Consider the following 15,120-nt stretch of genomic DNA (forward strand, 5'->3'; position numbering starts at 1 on the left):
AACTACTTTACTTTTCAACCAACTTTGATGTTGATTTCACAGAAGAATTTATTTATCATATTTTATCTATTAAGTACTAATGTATAAAATAGTATATAAAACCAAACATTTAGAGAAAGTACCCTATTATTATTATACCCTATTATATATTACCCTATGCATATTATTGGATTATGTTTTTAATATTGTGATAAGTACTTTATTTTTCACAATAGAAAGTATTTTGTGTTGAAGTTACTAGTTAATAGACAACAATACTGTATTTTAAAATGTAATAATTGCCCTGTTTATTTGAAATATTTAATCGATTATTTTATTACTCGATTACTTTACTTGATTATTGTCTATTCAATGACAGCTATGAAAATAAACACAACCCTATTACAGTGTCGTGTTGTCAAAATTATTGGATGTGTATAATTTTTAAAATCCAAGGATATCAGAAAATTATCTGTAAATATTTAGAAATCGAAAATAATATGCATTGTAACCGTAAAATAACAGTGTAATTCAGACTGCCGCGCTGTGAAGGCGCTCGCATCGAAAATCTTTCATAAATCGTTCCACAAAACCTTATTCAGAAATGGATGGGACTTGGGTGCTGGTTTTGCTGGCTTTAGTGATGTTAGTGGGATCATATGTGGCTGGGAGCATACCCTTAAATGTGTCTATGTCTGAGGTACGTTATAAGTTAATTTTACAGGGAAATCGTAGGGCTAAGAAGCAATTGATTTTACTAACACCATATGTAGTTCAAGTCGTAAAAACTTTTTTTACTGCACAACTGCAGCCTTTTTGTTTTGTAATATAATGTCGAACAGTATAACGAAGACAACAGTGTGAGCAACATTATATGCTAATGCTGTATCTTAATTTTTTTTGCACACATATGGTAAAGTTTATACAATGTATACATTGTAACTAATTGATTTATCGTAAAAGTACATTCATATAGTTATCATCACTTTGTCTATGTATGCAGCCAAACAGTTAGTAAGCACAATTGTTTATTATGAAATATAATGTATCCAGTTTGCATAATTATTTGTGTAATGAGATGCCATATCATTGATGTTTATGGGGAAGCGGAAAACTACAGAATAGTAATAATATTGCTTCCATGTTGAAGGTGAAAGGGAGCCTGACTTACCTTTAGTGCTCTACATTATAAACTATCCTAATGATATGTTACCTTGTGTTTACACTTTACCTTGAAGTGGCCACTTCATTGAACAGGGGCTTTAAGATAACCTGAAAAACTTGTATAAAAATCTGTAGTTTTTTTTGTGACTTTTGATCCCCACACTAATAGTTTTCCATCAAGTTTCTTGTGAATTACCAATACCTAAATAGTTTTCTACCAATATTCTCATGAACAGTTCTCTGCTCCCTGGGCAGGGCTTTTAAGCCAGGTTCCAATAGTATATATCCCATCATGCCACCATATTGTTACACCACTGGTGTTACCCATAACATAATAATGAGATGAATAAACTATTTGCTTGATTACATTACTAGTCAAAAACTGGCAATATGCAGATATTGGTATTACAATAATACAAGGAGTTTCATTCATTTCCTGAAAGATAATGTGTTAACTTTAATAACATTTAACAATTTTACTCAATATCTTTCAAACAAGGAGGCAACCATAAATCTGTTGTTACATCTTTTAATTTCTTTTATACTATACTAACTTTTGTTCATGGCTTTGTCACATGAGAGAGTTTTTCCAGGATAAAATTCCTACTATATTTCATCCCAGGATAAAAGTAACCTATGTCCTTTGCAGGGTATTAAATTATCTCCATACTAAATTTTGTCAAAATATGTTCGGTAGTCTTTGAATGGGACACTGTTTTATAATATGCAAGGATTAAGTTAAATCTATCACATTTTCCAGAAGAGAAATCCCAAAGCTTCATAGATTAAAATGTTTCCTATACAGAATATGATAATATTGGACAAAACCCTTTGTGTGGGAAATTTCCTTCAAATCCATTGAGCGGATTCTGTTTCTACGAACAAATATCCCATTATCATAAAGTTTCTCACTTGTATTAATAAAGAATGTTGACATTCTTTAATTCACCTTATTATTTTTAGGACAAATTGAAAAAGGTGACAGTATTTGGTGCTGGTCTACTTGTTGGCACTGCACTGGCGGTGATCATCCCAGAGGGAGTACGTTCCTTGTTCAGCGAGAGGACCCATCCAACAGTTGTTACTAAAGATTACACAGCAGAGCCTCCAGACAATGACGACCTCCATTCTGTTATTGGAATATCTTTAGTTTTAGGTAACCTAGAATTATGATGTACAGTTTAAAGAGGTATCAGCAGCGTGGTTAAATATACTACTCAATAGAGTATGCAATATGATTACCATGTTAAGATCTTGGGTTCAATTGTTGGTTTGCACAAAGTAATATTGGATTTTTATATTCAGTGTTAGTAGATGGGAATAGGCTTGCCACCTATTAGACCGAACATAGCTAGTTTGTACAACACCTCTGCCCACCTTTAAAAAGGTGGGCAGAGGCTAAAGTATGCCTTTTAAATTCATAAGTTTTGTTAAAGTCCACTGTGAAACTCATTATCTGTACCATATCATAGTACGCTATAATAGACTGAACCTTACAACTCCTTTGCAATAAATAAGTGTGCAAACACTGTTTTTTTGCAAAGGAAATCTATACATAAAATATCTTCCAGGTTTTGTATTCATGTTGCTCGTTGACCAGATGTCTTCAAGGTACAATGACGCCTCAAACCCAGTCGAAAAGAACGTCACAGCTACTGTAGGACTGGTCGTACATGCTGCGGGTAAGCCATCTAGTTTTATAGACCTTGAGTTAGAGGTTTTAGTAAGATTTATATTTCACTTTGTGAAGTGCAGCCAATATTGTGTATAGCATAGTCGACAATTTTAGTCTTCAATAGTGATGACAAGGTACACTGGCTAATCCAGGAACGCGACTTGCAAAAATAATGGTCCATAGGGAAGTATTAAAATATGGATATGTTGGCCCTATCAAACCAGGCTCAAAATATATTCAGTGCAAACTATCATTAGAAAATTAAGTGTACACAAAGATATATTTCGGAATAATATTACTTTTGCGAATTCATCTGGATGTTTATTTATCCGTTCTTTTAAAATATTAGCCCTAGAAAAATTTTTTTTTTTTCAATTTCTATTAATAAAAGTTACAACAATAATAGCTGCATTATCCTTCATTGCTTAAGAAACCATTATAAAAACGTGTTATGTTTTACATTACGTTATCAAGTGTGGAAATCAATTAGTGTTGCGTGTAAACCGGCGCTGATAACAATCTGTTATCTTACTGTTTAACATGTTACATTTAATTAGTTTTTCATCATTACATAAATCCCATTCGTGATCCAAGCATAGCGATTTTGCAACTTATTTTCACTGTATCAGTTCCCTACTTAAATAAACTTACATGTCGATGACAAGAATTATAAATATTGGGGTCGTGACCCGCCAGTGAGGTTAGTTTTTCATTATTACAAAAATCCCATTCGTGTTCCAGACATAGCGATTTTGCAACTTATTTTCACTATAACAGTTCCCTACTTAAATAAATTTACATGTGGACGACAAGAATTACAAATATCGGGGGCCGTGATCCCCCAGTGAGGTTAGTTTTTCATTATTATAAAAATCCCATGCGTGTTCCAGACATAGCGATTTTGCAACTTATTTTCACTATAACAGTTCCCTACTTAAATAAACTTACATGTGAACGACAATAGCTATAAATATTGGGGGTCATGACCCCCCAGTGAGATAGTTATAAATTTATTGTTTTTCCGCAGCTGACGGCGTGGCGTTAGGCGCCGCGGCGACTACTTCCCACACAGACGTGGAGTTCATAGTGTTCCTAGCCATAATGTTGCACAAAGCGCCTGCTGCTTTCGGCCTGGTTACATTCCTAATGCACGCAGGACTTGAAAGGTGATATATTTTATTATAAAATTGAATTATAAGACATATAAACAGTAACCCCCTTATTCATAGACGTTATTTATCTAAGGACGTAGCATTGCTGTGATAACAAGTTTGTTTCTCAGCTTTGTTTATCTGACAGCTTGCTGTTTGTTCAACTTTTTTTATCTGGCAGGCAAGTAGATACAACTTGATTGTATCTCAATATTAACCAATCACAACGGCCCTATGTCTACGCACTGTGAACGGCTGCCATGCCGTCAGCACTGAGAAACAGACTTGTTATCACAGCAATGCTCCGTCCTTAGAAAAAAAACCTCTATAAATAAGGGGGTAAGAATACTAAGAACTTAATTAAAGTTCCCTAAATTGTATATTTTGTCAGTCTGAGACGTTAAACATGAAATTTTGTAATGCCTAATAACTCTAGCTACAATGCCCTTGAAAATGTCGCTCAACAGTGGTTGCGCAATGATAATTGGCTCAATAGATAACCTGATGTTGCGTATTCGGCGGTCGCTCACAGCCGTTTCAATAAACGATCGCAATCACAATCTCCGGTTCGGTTTTGTGAATGAACCGATCAAAATAAGTCATTTGTAAGCATGTTAAAAAAATCTTTGTTCTGATTGGTCGATTTTTGAGATAAATCGAAAGAATCGATGTATTAAAAATGGCGGTTAATCATTCGAATATATCTCGACTCCTATATACTCCAAGCGCGTAGGTTACTTCATGTACAACCAGTAGATCCGTGGCGAAGATCCATATAGCCCGATTTCTGCCGGCTTCCTTTTGTAAATAATGTAATCAAATTATTGAGATAAATAATATTATTAATAAAAAGATCATTAATATTTATAGCATAGTTGGCTAAAATCTCATTATAAGTACGTATAATATTAGTATCTATATTTTGTATCGGGTTCCCTTTTGAAGAATTTCACCCTTCGTCACTGCAGTAGATACCTACTCAATCAGCTTAATTGTATCCCTGCCTAATACAACTTATAGAGATATGAATTGTAAATCCTTTGATTTATTTCAGAAACCGGATACGGAAGCATCTGCTGATATTCTCGTGTGCGGCGCCGATGCTAGCTCTGTTGACATATTTCGGTATTGGCAACGAGAGCAAACAGACTTTGAGCGATTTTAACGCAACGGGTAAGGAATACGGACGCAATTATTACGAACTATTCTGAAATAAAGCTTCCGTAAATAGTACTAATAACTTTAAATAATTATAAGGCTCTATATTTTTTTTATTGCTTTGAATAACGAGATGAGTTTGCCGTTCGCCTGATGGGAAGCGTTACGACCGCCCATAAACAGTAGAAAACCTTTCTACACATTGAATTCCAAAGTATTGTTTTGTATTCCACTGCGCTCGCCATCCTGAGACATGAGATGTTAAGTCTTATTATGTTCAGTAGTTACACTGGCGCCAATGTCCTTCAAACTAGAACACAACAGTAACTACACACTGTTGCTTGGCGGCAGAAATAGACATTGCGGTGGTGCCTACCCAGGCGGACTCTTACATATGAGAGATTTACCACCAGTGCCCTATTACCTACATGCTCTAGTCATGATGAGACATTAGATTTTAAGTATCATAGTCTTTATTTATTACGTTCACCGAAACACGACAGCGCTTTCCGCTATTTGAAGGCAAAAATGATTTATAATGCAACTTTGTAATTGGAGGTATTTTGTTCCAGGTATTGCCATGTTGTTCTCGGCAGGTACGTTTTTATATGTCGCGACAGTGCACGTCCTGCCCGAGTTGACACATTCGCAGTCGCACACACACACGCTACTGCCCATGCAGGAGGGCGCGGTCCCCAAACGCGGCTTCGGCGGACTGCAGTTTTTCGAAATGATCATACTTTCCGTGGGGGCTCTTCTACCCGTGTTACTCACTATGGGTCATAAACATTAGTTCATTAACAGGGCCGGATTTGGCAAACCCTTGCAGGGTCAAGACACACGTTTTGTATATTTATTTGTGGATCTAACGAAATGTTATTTAAAACAATTTTGATACAAGATGTGATAGGCTCAAATTTTATTCGTTTTTAAATCACGTCAGAAATGTTTTTTAAACTATAATATGCGTTGTGTTTCAATGACTGAATGACGGCACACACGAGGTATAATTATTTTTTAGATAATTTGAATTTCATTGACCCACTCAAAACGACCTAATCCGGCCCTGACCATCTAAATGCAATAATTTGTAAAATAAATAGCGCCGTTATCTTTATCTGCCACGTGGTCTATCTTCAAGCGGGGCTTAAATAAAGCAGATTCGTAATCAGGAGAGAAGTGAGGGGGGTCTTAAAATCTCTCTCATATACATGCAATTTTTATTTTACCTCGCTTTTCTCCCTCAGCATTGAGATTTTTCATACTAATTGGCAGTATTTAGCGTGGCTGTTCAGGGTTAATGGCGTCTTAGGAGGCATAATATTGTGATATGACGTTATAAAGGCAAATACAGTAACATTCGAATCTATATATATAAAAATGAATTGCTGTTCGTTAGTCTCGCTAAAACTCGAGAACGGCTGAACGGATTTATCTTATCTTGGTCTTGAATTATTCGTGGAGGTCTAGGGAAGGTTTAAAAGGTGAGAAAAATTCGAATAATTGCCGGGAAAATCCTCAAAACAGCATTTTTCTATTTCCCATACAAACGTTTTCTAAATAAAATGGAGAATCAATTTGTAATTTATTACCGCTGCATAAAGTTCAAATTCGCGTGCGCGTCGGAGGATCTAATATCGCGTTCTGAAACTCAACAAAAGTGAAAGTGAATCGCGAACGCGACAAAATTGCATAGTCTCAAAATACATAGTACATAAATAGTGGTCGGCTTCGAGAAACTCAATTTTAGCTAACTTCAGTTGTTAATATAATATATAACTCAAAGGTGACTGACAGTGATATATCAAGGAACAGCCCAAACCATTGGACGGATCGGGCTAAGACTTTATATGCATAAAGCTACTATGACGTAGGCATCCCCTAAGAAAGGATTTTGATAAATTCTACCCTTAAGGGGATAAAATAGGGGATGAAAGTTTGTATAAATGTTCTTAGATTTTCGACTGATTGAACTGAAATTATAGATTGGGGATAAAATTAGTTTGAACCTATAAGTATCGGGAAAATATGTAGCAAGACTTTTATCAAACAGTGGAATTTTATCCTGGAAAACACCTTCACGCGGGCGAAGCCGCGAGCAAAAGCTAGTAACTTGAATAAAAATTTCAAGAGTTCAACAAACACGTGCTGGGACAATTGTGGACTGGGTCAGTTTTATCCCCTTTCTTCTGGGTCAAAATGGCCTAAGTCTAAATTGAATTTGTTTGGTATTACGAATCTCTTCTATGTAGGCATACAAGAGGCCGAAATTTAATTAACTTGTCTTGCTTTTTTAAAATGTGGAGTGTAATACACTTTCACGTAAGTTGCAGAAAATACTGACAGTAAGTTTGCTAGATGTTAAACCCCTATGCCTAATGATATACGACCATTTTCAATAAACGATCTTGATCTCAATCTTCGATCCGATTCCGTGAATAAATCAATCAAAATAATAAATTTGTTAGCTGGTAATTTTTTTTCTTATTGGGTCTCGGCAAAGGTCAGTGAAGCCCAAAGAAAAACTGTTTTCATTGATCCATTTTCGCAGTGGATCGAAAAAATCGATCGGGATCGTTTATTGAAAATGATTTATATAACTAATAAATGTATTTATTTTACCTTTACGCATTTCTTTCTTCCATTTACATCATCGAAAAAAATAGCTACTATTAAGTGATTAGAATAAAGTAATAGTAGGTTTATTTTTCTCTCAATATTACTATATTTGCTTTTATGACATTTTTATATGAATTTAGCGCTTTGTGTTGTATGAACGAAATGACGGACAAACATTTTTATACACTTAGGATACGTTAAGATATAATAATAATTGTTATAAAATCAATTTGCTTGTTTATTTCAGAAATTATTGTATGTATATTATGTTTAAGTTCTAAAATTTATTACCGGCGGAACCGGAATGTTCCGGTCATCCGGAAACTTGAAGCCGCGTGCGATACCGTGATAAAATCCGTAATTTTCTATCTTCAATCCATCAATCAGTAATATGACGGTAAATATGTTATTAAAATGATACTGACTGAGGCCTAACAATTTCCATTTTGAAATATAATTTATGACATTAACAAGTTAGGACTCTGATAAACTTTACCAGTTGGACTGTAGCGGGATTGGTTGAATTTTACCATCACGCTATTTCCATCTCACTATGCAAGGAATTGTGGGCGAATATCGCGTACATAACATAGTCCAGTCTTAATACTCACTAGGTACTATCATGGGCGCCGCAAAGAATAGTTTTAAGTAGGTACGTATGTACCTACGAACCATGCTACATATGAATATTTTTATTTTTTCAAATTTAAATCGCTCGGGTTTTTGAACATGCTTTATTATAACAAAACCTCCGTGGTCGATATTTCTCATTTTTGCAGATTAATCAGTGATTTATATTTTTTGTGATTTATTTCTTGGCAGGGGGGTGCGCATGCGCCTACTTGCACCTCCTCCCGGCGCCCATGTGTGTTGTTTTACTGATGTACAGTAAAAAAGCAACAAAATGTATGGTTCATTACTGTTCCTATGTATGATGAGAGTATAAATCGTGATCAAATAATCTAGGCTTCCTATATTGACTGGTTCATTGTCAAATCTGAAATATTGATTCGAGGGGTGAAAGTGAAAATTCTATGTAGGTTAATACCTATAATTAGGTAGGTAATACCTATAATTCAATATAAGTACAAACGTACTTAAATGGACTTATATGGCATCTACCTACGCCCATGGTTCAAGGGGCAATGCAGTGTAAAATTATTCGTTTTTCATACTAAAGTTGCAAAGGCCTATTTTTGATAAGGTGTGATATTTTGATTACTATAATAGTGCATTTTTTTTACCGCACATTAACTTTTTTTTTCACGTATCTACAGTTTTGTTTCTACACTTTTATTCATATATCAAACTATTATTAAGGCATTCCGCTGGTGACCAAATCAATACGTAAAACTAATTTAAATTTGAAAATGGAATATTGACATGATGGTTCAGACGTTTGATTTTTATTATACAAAAATGTCGATCGACAAAAAGTCGAATGCGTGAGAGTGTAATGTATAGATTTGATACATAAACGTAGTGGCCAAAAGCCAGAATGGCAACTTTCGCGTGTGGTACAACAATGTTTGTATATATTTGTTCTGTATATCGGTGGTATATTGTAAATAAACTTAATATATTAAGTGTGTTGTTTTTTTACTCTGGATTTAGTAACCAAGAAGCGAGCAAGTCCTTTTCGTCCAAGGTATTTTAATATTAAAATATTTGAAATTTTTGGATCCTTTCCTAACAGCCGTTTTCAATTAAAAATCCTAATGCAAATCTTCGAGTCGATCCCTAGGATAAACTAAAAATAAGTAATTTGTAAGCGTGTAAAAAAGATATTCTGATTGGTCCATTTTAACAATCGTTTTCCTTTCCTTTTTCTTCCTTTTTTTCGTGCTCTAGGTTTATTTTTGACCTATCTTTAAAAAGTTCAATTTTATAGCAACTTAAAAAAAAGGTCGCCAACACAAATTCGTTTCTTTGACGATTCCCACAAATTATCAATTTTGGAATAGGTCATTATTTTATTAAGAGAGCGATATAACTTTGTTTCACTTGCAAACTTATTGTTAACAGTTGGTGCAATGTAGGAATCGAACGGCAAAGTTTAGCTTGTCAAGTTTGAACTTCCTTATATACTTAGATTTCATACCAACAAGTTTGTATGTAACCTTCTTTGTGCAAGTCCAACTCGCACTTGTCCGGTTTTTTTTTATAATCATTAGACAGACTATAAATAGTGATACTGTACTTAAAAATCCGTACAGCAATTTGTACAGAATTGCCACTGGATGGAAATATGTGAACTGGCTGTAACGAATATTAGGATAATATATAATAAAAGAAAAAAATATTAACAATCTATTTATTTCACAAATATAAAATGCCTATTTTACAATAGTTTACTTATGTATCACAATGGATATAATCTCACGTAATATCATTACTCATTAATAGATGTCGCTGAATATAAATTATCTTTATAAATATATGTTATGGTTAAATTAACAACGGCATCGCTCCAAAGAATTTGAATCATATAATTGATAATATAAAATACAATACATTTCAAGACGCAAGTTCCATCACATGATTTTTAAGCAATAAATGTAAATGTGGTAAGTTTTAACCGTAAAATATTGTGTGTGTTTATTTTTATTTAGGAACGGTGTTACTTTCTGTTATTAACATGTTTAATTCCTTACTTGAGTAGTTTCAGAGATTCCACCTACTTATGAGCAAACAAAATGTTCCTACATAGGTACAATATTATTAGAAGTTAGGTTAGATGTATTTGACGCTCTCAATACAAGTTAATTGGCCTATAAAAACCCTTAAAGCCTTACCATTTTAAATTAAATTTAGCCTTCATTTGTTTATCCCACAAAATCCCAATTATTCGATAATTACATGTATAAAATTTTCACACACGCCTTAATCCTCGAAGGGTAGCGAGAGGTGCTACCAGGGCACCCACTTTTCGTTTGTGTGTTTCATCCCATGATGTAATAGGGAGCGAGCCCATCGCCATCCCGACATAAATTTCAGACTACGGGCTGGTAGTGAGCAGAAAAACTTAATATCACTTTGCCCAACCTAGAATTTGAACCTAGGTCCTCAGAGCGGCATCATTTCGCGCACGCATTATAACTACGCCATCAAGGCAGGCAAAACGATATCCTAAAACATTTTCTTTGTTAAAAAAATCTCGTTGAAATGTCACTTATTTTTCTAAAATATTAGAAAAGATAATTTCGTTATTATAGATGACTATGTCATTTTCAAATTTTGTAGATAATATCAAAACAATCTCATCGATAAATATCTCATATTGAATGTTTTCTTAATTTTTGTACAAATAATTATTAAATATCTAAAAATAATAACTAATACATAATTTAAGCGAATAAAACTGAAAAAATCGGCCTGAATATCGAATAAAATATGTATAAAACAAAACTAAACGTAACTAATTTCAACACTTGATGCATCAGGAACAACCTGAAAAATGAATAAATGTATTAATGATGATATCAGACATTTTTATATCATATTAAGTTGGGCCTTTATACAATCACTGAATTTTGAAAATATTACAGTGCAGTACGATAAGTGGAGATAATATAGAAATGTATATGTATAATAAGTACAATTAGTGCTACGAATTACTTCCTTAATGAAAATAGTCAGTTATAAAATAGTTTCTTACCTGTTCCATTTCCTTCTGGCTTCAGGTAGTGTAGACAGATCGTCCTTAAGGAGATACACTCGGAGTCCTGGTAAAAATAATTTAAATTAAACCGTCTGCGTGAGTCGTAATTAAAAGTTCTAAGTATTATCAAATACCGATCGGGTATAATGGGACTACTTAGAATTATCTATTTAAACACTAAATATCAGGGGTGAGTACGCTGTGTCCATAATATAAAAAAATAATATAAGGCTACTAGCCCTATATATTTTTTTTACTAATAGGCCACTTCTACAGTTAAGGCTCAATAGCCGTCCTTGGGGAGGAAAACCAGGCTCTGTTCGTATGATAATATTTCTTCACTCACCCAATAAGAAGGTCTCGCACATATAATCCCAAGACATTTCGGACATACTAAACGGAAAGATGACTTTGTCCTGATTTGAAAGCGAGTTCCACATATCTCTTACGCCATTGTCTTCAAACTGCCAATCTTGCGTAGAGAAATAGAAGAGGATGTTCGCTAGCTTCATCACCTTGCCGTATATAGTTAACATACTGAAAAATATGCAAACTTAAAAATACACAAATTGTAATAATATAAGTCAGGAACCCTATAGCTATATTTATATTGTCTGTGGTCGAAAAATTCAATAGGTAAAAATGCAAAGAAGGCAAGAAGATTTTAGTTATAACTCCACAAAAGCGATTAAGGTGGTTTTATTTGTTTGAAAATCACTTTCGATGTACAACAAGATTTTAAAATTATCAAAGAATCTTCAAGTATGAAATGACCTAACAACACTTCATAGTCTGGCTTAAGCAGTATATTTTTCTGCATAATCAAAAGTTATGCAAATTATTAAGAATAAATTGTCTGTTGCATATCTTAAAAACGCTATCTACTTATATGTAATGTGTGATACTTACGCTCTTCGCTTCCCGGTGAGGGCGCAGTAGCAATCAATAAATAAAGCGGGCAGGTAATGTAAGAAGAAATTGAAGAACAAGAATAAATAGTAATTGTTTGTGGGATTCAAGCCGTAGTACCTGAAATAAAAATACATTATATATGCTGACATCGTTTTCGCGAAGGTTACAATTCCAAATACGGTTAAGTTGTCAAGACAGGGCCGTTACGTCTAACCAACTTTGAAAATCGGATCCTGGATATATTCTTTAACTCATAGAATGGTTGCCTTTCCCTCTTATCCAGAAATCTCAAAACATACAGAACCAAGGAAGCAATAGGCTAGAATGATCATTTTTATCAGTTATGTACCGGAAATGTTTCGAGTCTGAGTTATTAAGCCCTTCACAATCGACGCATTTATATGTTACTTTAGTTTTATAACTAATTAATTATAATAGATAATATCTTACCACACAGCTTTGGTTGTTGGTTTATCAATTCCGCTCTTTCTGTTGATTTCTATGAATTTACCCCACTTTATTGGGTTCTGAGCGCCCGACACATAGTTGTAAATAGGAATGTGCGAAGTTTGACTGAAAACAGATGTTTATTATTAGTGAATCAATTAAAATCCATTAAGGCTCATCCATAGCAAGGATCCACAGCTTTGGTTTGTGTCAAGCAACTGCGAAATTTAATAGGAGGAGCTTCAGGAAGCGAAATGTGGCAAAATGACCAAATTAATAGCTTTAAAACATTTTAACTTTGTCGTTTCGTGTTTTGCCTTATATAGGTATCAATAGCAGCAGAGTAGAAAACACATTACATGGTACAGTCAAAGTACTATCAACTTCATCTTCAATAACAATACTTACTTTTCTTTAAAGTTCTTCGCTGTGTGCCAGGCGGAAGCAAGTATGGCGTTGACTGTAAGGTCTACGGGTACCATGTCTGCTACCTTGTCTAGGTCCATGTACATTGTTCTAAGAACCTGAAATAGCATCACTATTACATCTCTGAATAGTTGCGATGAGTGCACCCTAGTTTTAAACAAATTATTTAAAAACAAATCGGCGAGACTTCCTCAATCAGGGTATGTTGCATCCTCAATATTATTGCTTATATTATTTTATTAATAATCACCAAAATTAACAAATATTAAGTGAAAACGTGTCTCAGAAGATACAGAATGCCTCAGAGAAGCCAATCATTTCGTGTCAGTTTTCTGTGAAAATGTCAATGGGGTTAGCGCTATCACAATCGAAGTGGTCCTGGCTGCTGTAAACAAAATTGTTTATAGTATAAGACTAGAATTGAAAAGGTTTACACACCCCAGTTCCAATGCCGATGACGAGTCCCGTCGGCCCGTACACGCTGTCAGTCCAGCCGCGGACCGGCTCCTCATATGTAGAAATAACTGAAAACATACACAAATATAACTACGAGTAACGTTAATTCATGTTCCTTTTAGTTGAATACATCATCGTAAACGGAGACCTCGCTTAGAGATTTCGAGACCTATTAAAAGCGGCCTGTATCCAGCAAGTCAAGCGTACCAAGTATTGGCAGAACCATCTAAATGATTGTAGACTGAGAGTAAATAATTATGTATAATATACACACCAATTGATGGTCGTACTATGCATATTGGCATCCCTTCTCCGTACTTCCTAATAGCTTCTTCGGCCACGGCCTTCGTAAAGCAGTAGGTGTTGGGTCGTTTTCCCAACAATCTGTAACAAAGGGTTTGGTAATCAAACTAGAGTACAGCAAATTTGACTTGGGTCTTTGGTAGGTAGTGGTTTGGGTAGGACGTGGGTCTTCTCAAGCCAAATCGATAACAGTTTTAATATTGAAAAACACATCGTGCAGAATCTGCAGGTTTGCTTAATAGTGCTTTTTATAAATATTGAACGTTTTCTTTCATACTCATTATTTGGTAAAAAAAATATAATATTGAAAAAAAAAACACGGTGTAGAATCAACTTGTTTACTTAAAGGTGTTTTTTTTTATAAATATTGAACATGTTGTCTTCCATTACTCATTAGGCCGGCATGGTAAACCTAGACAACCCGAAGTAATAGGTTCGAGACTTCACCTGAGCAATGAATAAGTAAGAACTAATTATAACACAAACTTACGTCGGCAAGATGCTCTCTATAATATTCTCATCCAACTCTGAAACTGCCTCCAGCGCCTCCACTGACATGGGGGGTTCGTAAAATCTGGAATCAAACAAAATAATTTATTTAGTGCCTGATGGTAAATACAGCGTAGAGTAAATATAAGGTCGCGATCCGAAGTGCTTGTATTATTAGGTACTGTAGTCAGTTTTCTTACAACACAAGATGACCTTAAATAATAGCAACGAGCAACAATTTTGTATTTCCTATTGTACTTTTGAGTCCTGGAAATTGAACCTAGAATTTTATGGTTCAAAGCCCAAATGCCTTATCAATAAAATATAGACCAAAAGCAATACAACTATATCGAAGGTACTTACTTCTCCTCAATACGTTTAAAGTGCGTGTTGGAAAACGCGGTAGATACGTGGGTGACAGCTTTTAAGTTGCGACACTCCTTCGCCAGTTTGATCACCTCTTTGGTTCCCTTGACGTTGATGGCGGTCGCTATCGCTAATTTCTCGTCAAACTTCACCGTGGCAGCAGCATTTATAATTATAGTCACCTGTAGAAAGAAAGAACTATTGGTTACTAAACCAGATCGTAACTCCATCCGCGCAGTATAGGCTGAATAGAATTCTTTAGCATTTTTATTCTGGAAGAATAAAGGCATAATATATTCCACCTAATTAATAGT

The 15,120-nt window shown here is 34.6% G+C and overlaps 2 protein-coding genes across 3 annotated transcripts in view; one reads left to right on the forward strand and one right to left on the reverse strand.

Annotated features, from left to right (window-relative positions):
• The first annotated feature begins 363 nt into the window (after positions 1-363).
• LOC115456211 (zinc transporter ZIP9) lies at positions 364-6,147 on the forward strand. Its single transcript, XM_030185174.2, has 6 exons — positions 364-679; positions 2,107-2,299; positions 2,715-2,825; positions 3,846-3,984; positions 5,024-5,142; positions 5,700-6,147. The coding sequence occupies exons 1-6, from the start codon at positions 584-586 to the stop codon at positions 5,918-5,920; spliced, it is 879 nt and encodes a 292-aa protein (XP_030041034.1). The 5' UTR covers positions 364-583; the 3' UTR covers positions 5,921-6,147.
• Positions 6,148-10,046: 3,899 nt separating this feature from the next.
• Positions 10,047-15,120, reverse strand: part of LOC115456176 (fatty acyl-CoA reductase wat) — a 42,097-nt gene continuing 37,023 nt past the window's right edge. For both annotated transcript variants that reach the window (XM_030185123.2, XM_030185124.2), the window contains 10 exons: positions 14,804-14,988; positions 14,442-14,525; positions 13,923-14,032; positions 13,631-13,716; positions 13,175-13,290; positions 12,770-12,892; positions 12,317-12,436; positions 11,754-11,944; positions 11,405-11,471; positions 10,047-11,196 (listed from right to left, as the gene is read on the reverse strand). In XM_030185123.2, coding sequence (XP_030040983.2) covers positions 11,094-11,196; positions 11,405-11,471; positions 11,754-11,944; positions 12,317-12,436; positions 12,770-12,892; positions 13,175-13,290; positions 13,631-13,716; positions 13,923-14,032; positions 14,442-14,525; positions 14,804-14,988 — 1,185 coding nt within the window. In that variant the 3' untranslated portion in view covers positions 10,047-11,093. The remainder of the gene's footprint in view (positions 11,197-11,404; positions 11,472-11,753; positions 11,945-12,316; positions 12,437-12,769; positions 12,893-13,174; positions 13,291-13,630; positions 13,717-13,922; positions 14,033-14,441; positions 14,526-14,803; positions 14,989-15,120) is intronic.

The sequence above is a fragment of the Manduca sexta genome, chromosome 28, assembly GCF_014839805.1.
Source record: "Manduca sexta isolate Smith_Timp_Sample1 chromosome 28, JHU_Msex_v1.0, whole genome shotgun sequence".
NCBI lineage: Eukaryota > Metazoa > Arthropoda > Insecta > Lepidoptera > Sphingidae > Manduca > Manduca sexta.

What these genes read in the sequence shown, in the direction of transcription:
- LOC115456211 (XM_030185174.2), top strand. Translation starts at nt 584, where the DNA reads ATGGATGGGACTTGGGTGCTGGTTTTGCTGGCTTTAGTGATGTTAGTG. An exon ending in TGGAATATCTTTAGTTTTAG is followed by an intron (nt 2,300 to 2,714) that starts GTAACCTAGAAT and finishes AATATCTTCCAG; the next exon opens with GTTTTGTATTCATGTTGCTC. An exon ending in GAGCGATTTTAACGCAACGG is followed by an intron (nt 5,143 to 5,699) that starts GTAAGGAATACG and finishes ATTTTGTTCCAG; the next exon opens with GTATTGCCATGTTGTTCTCG.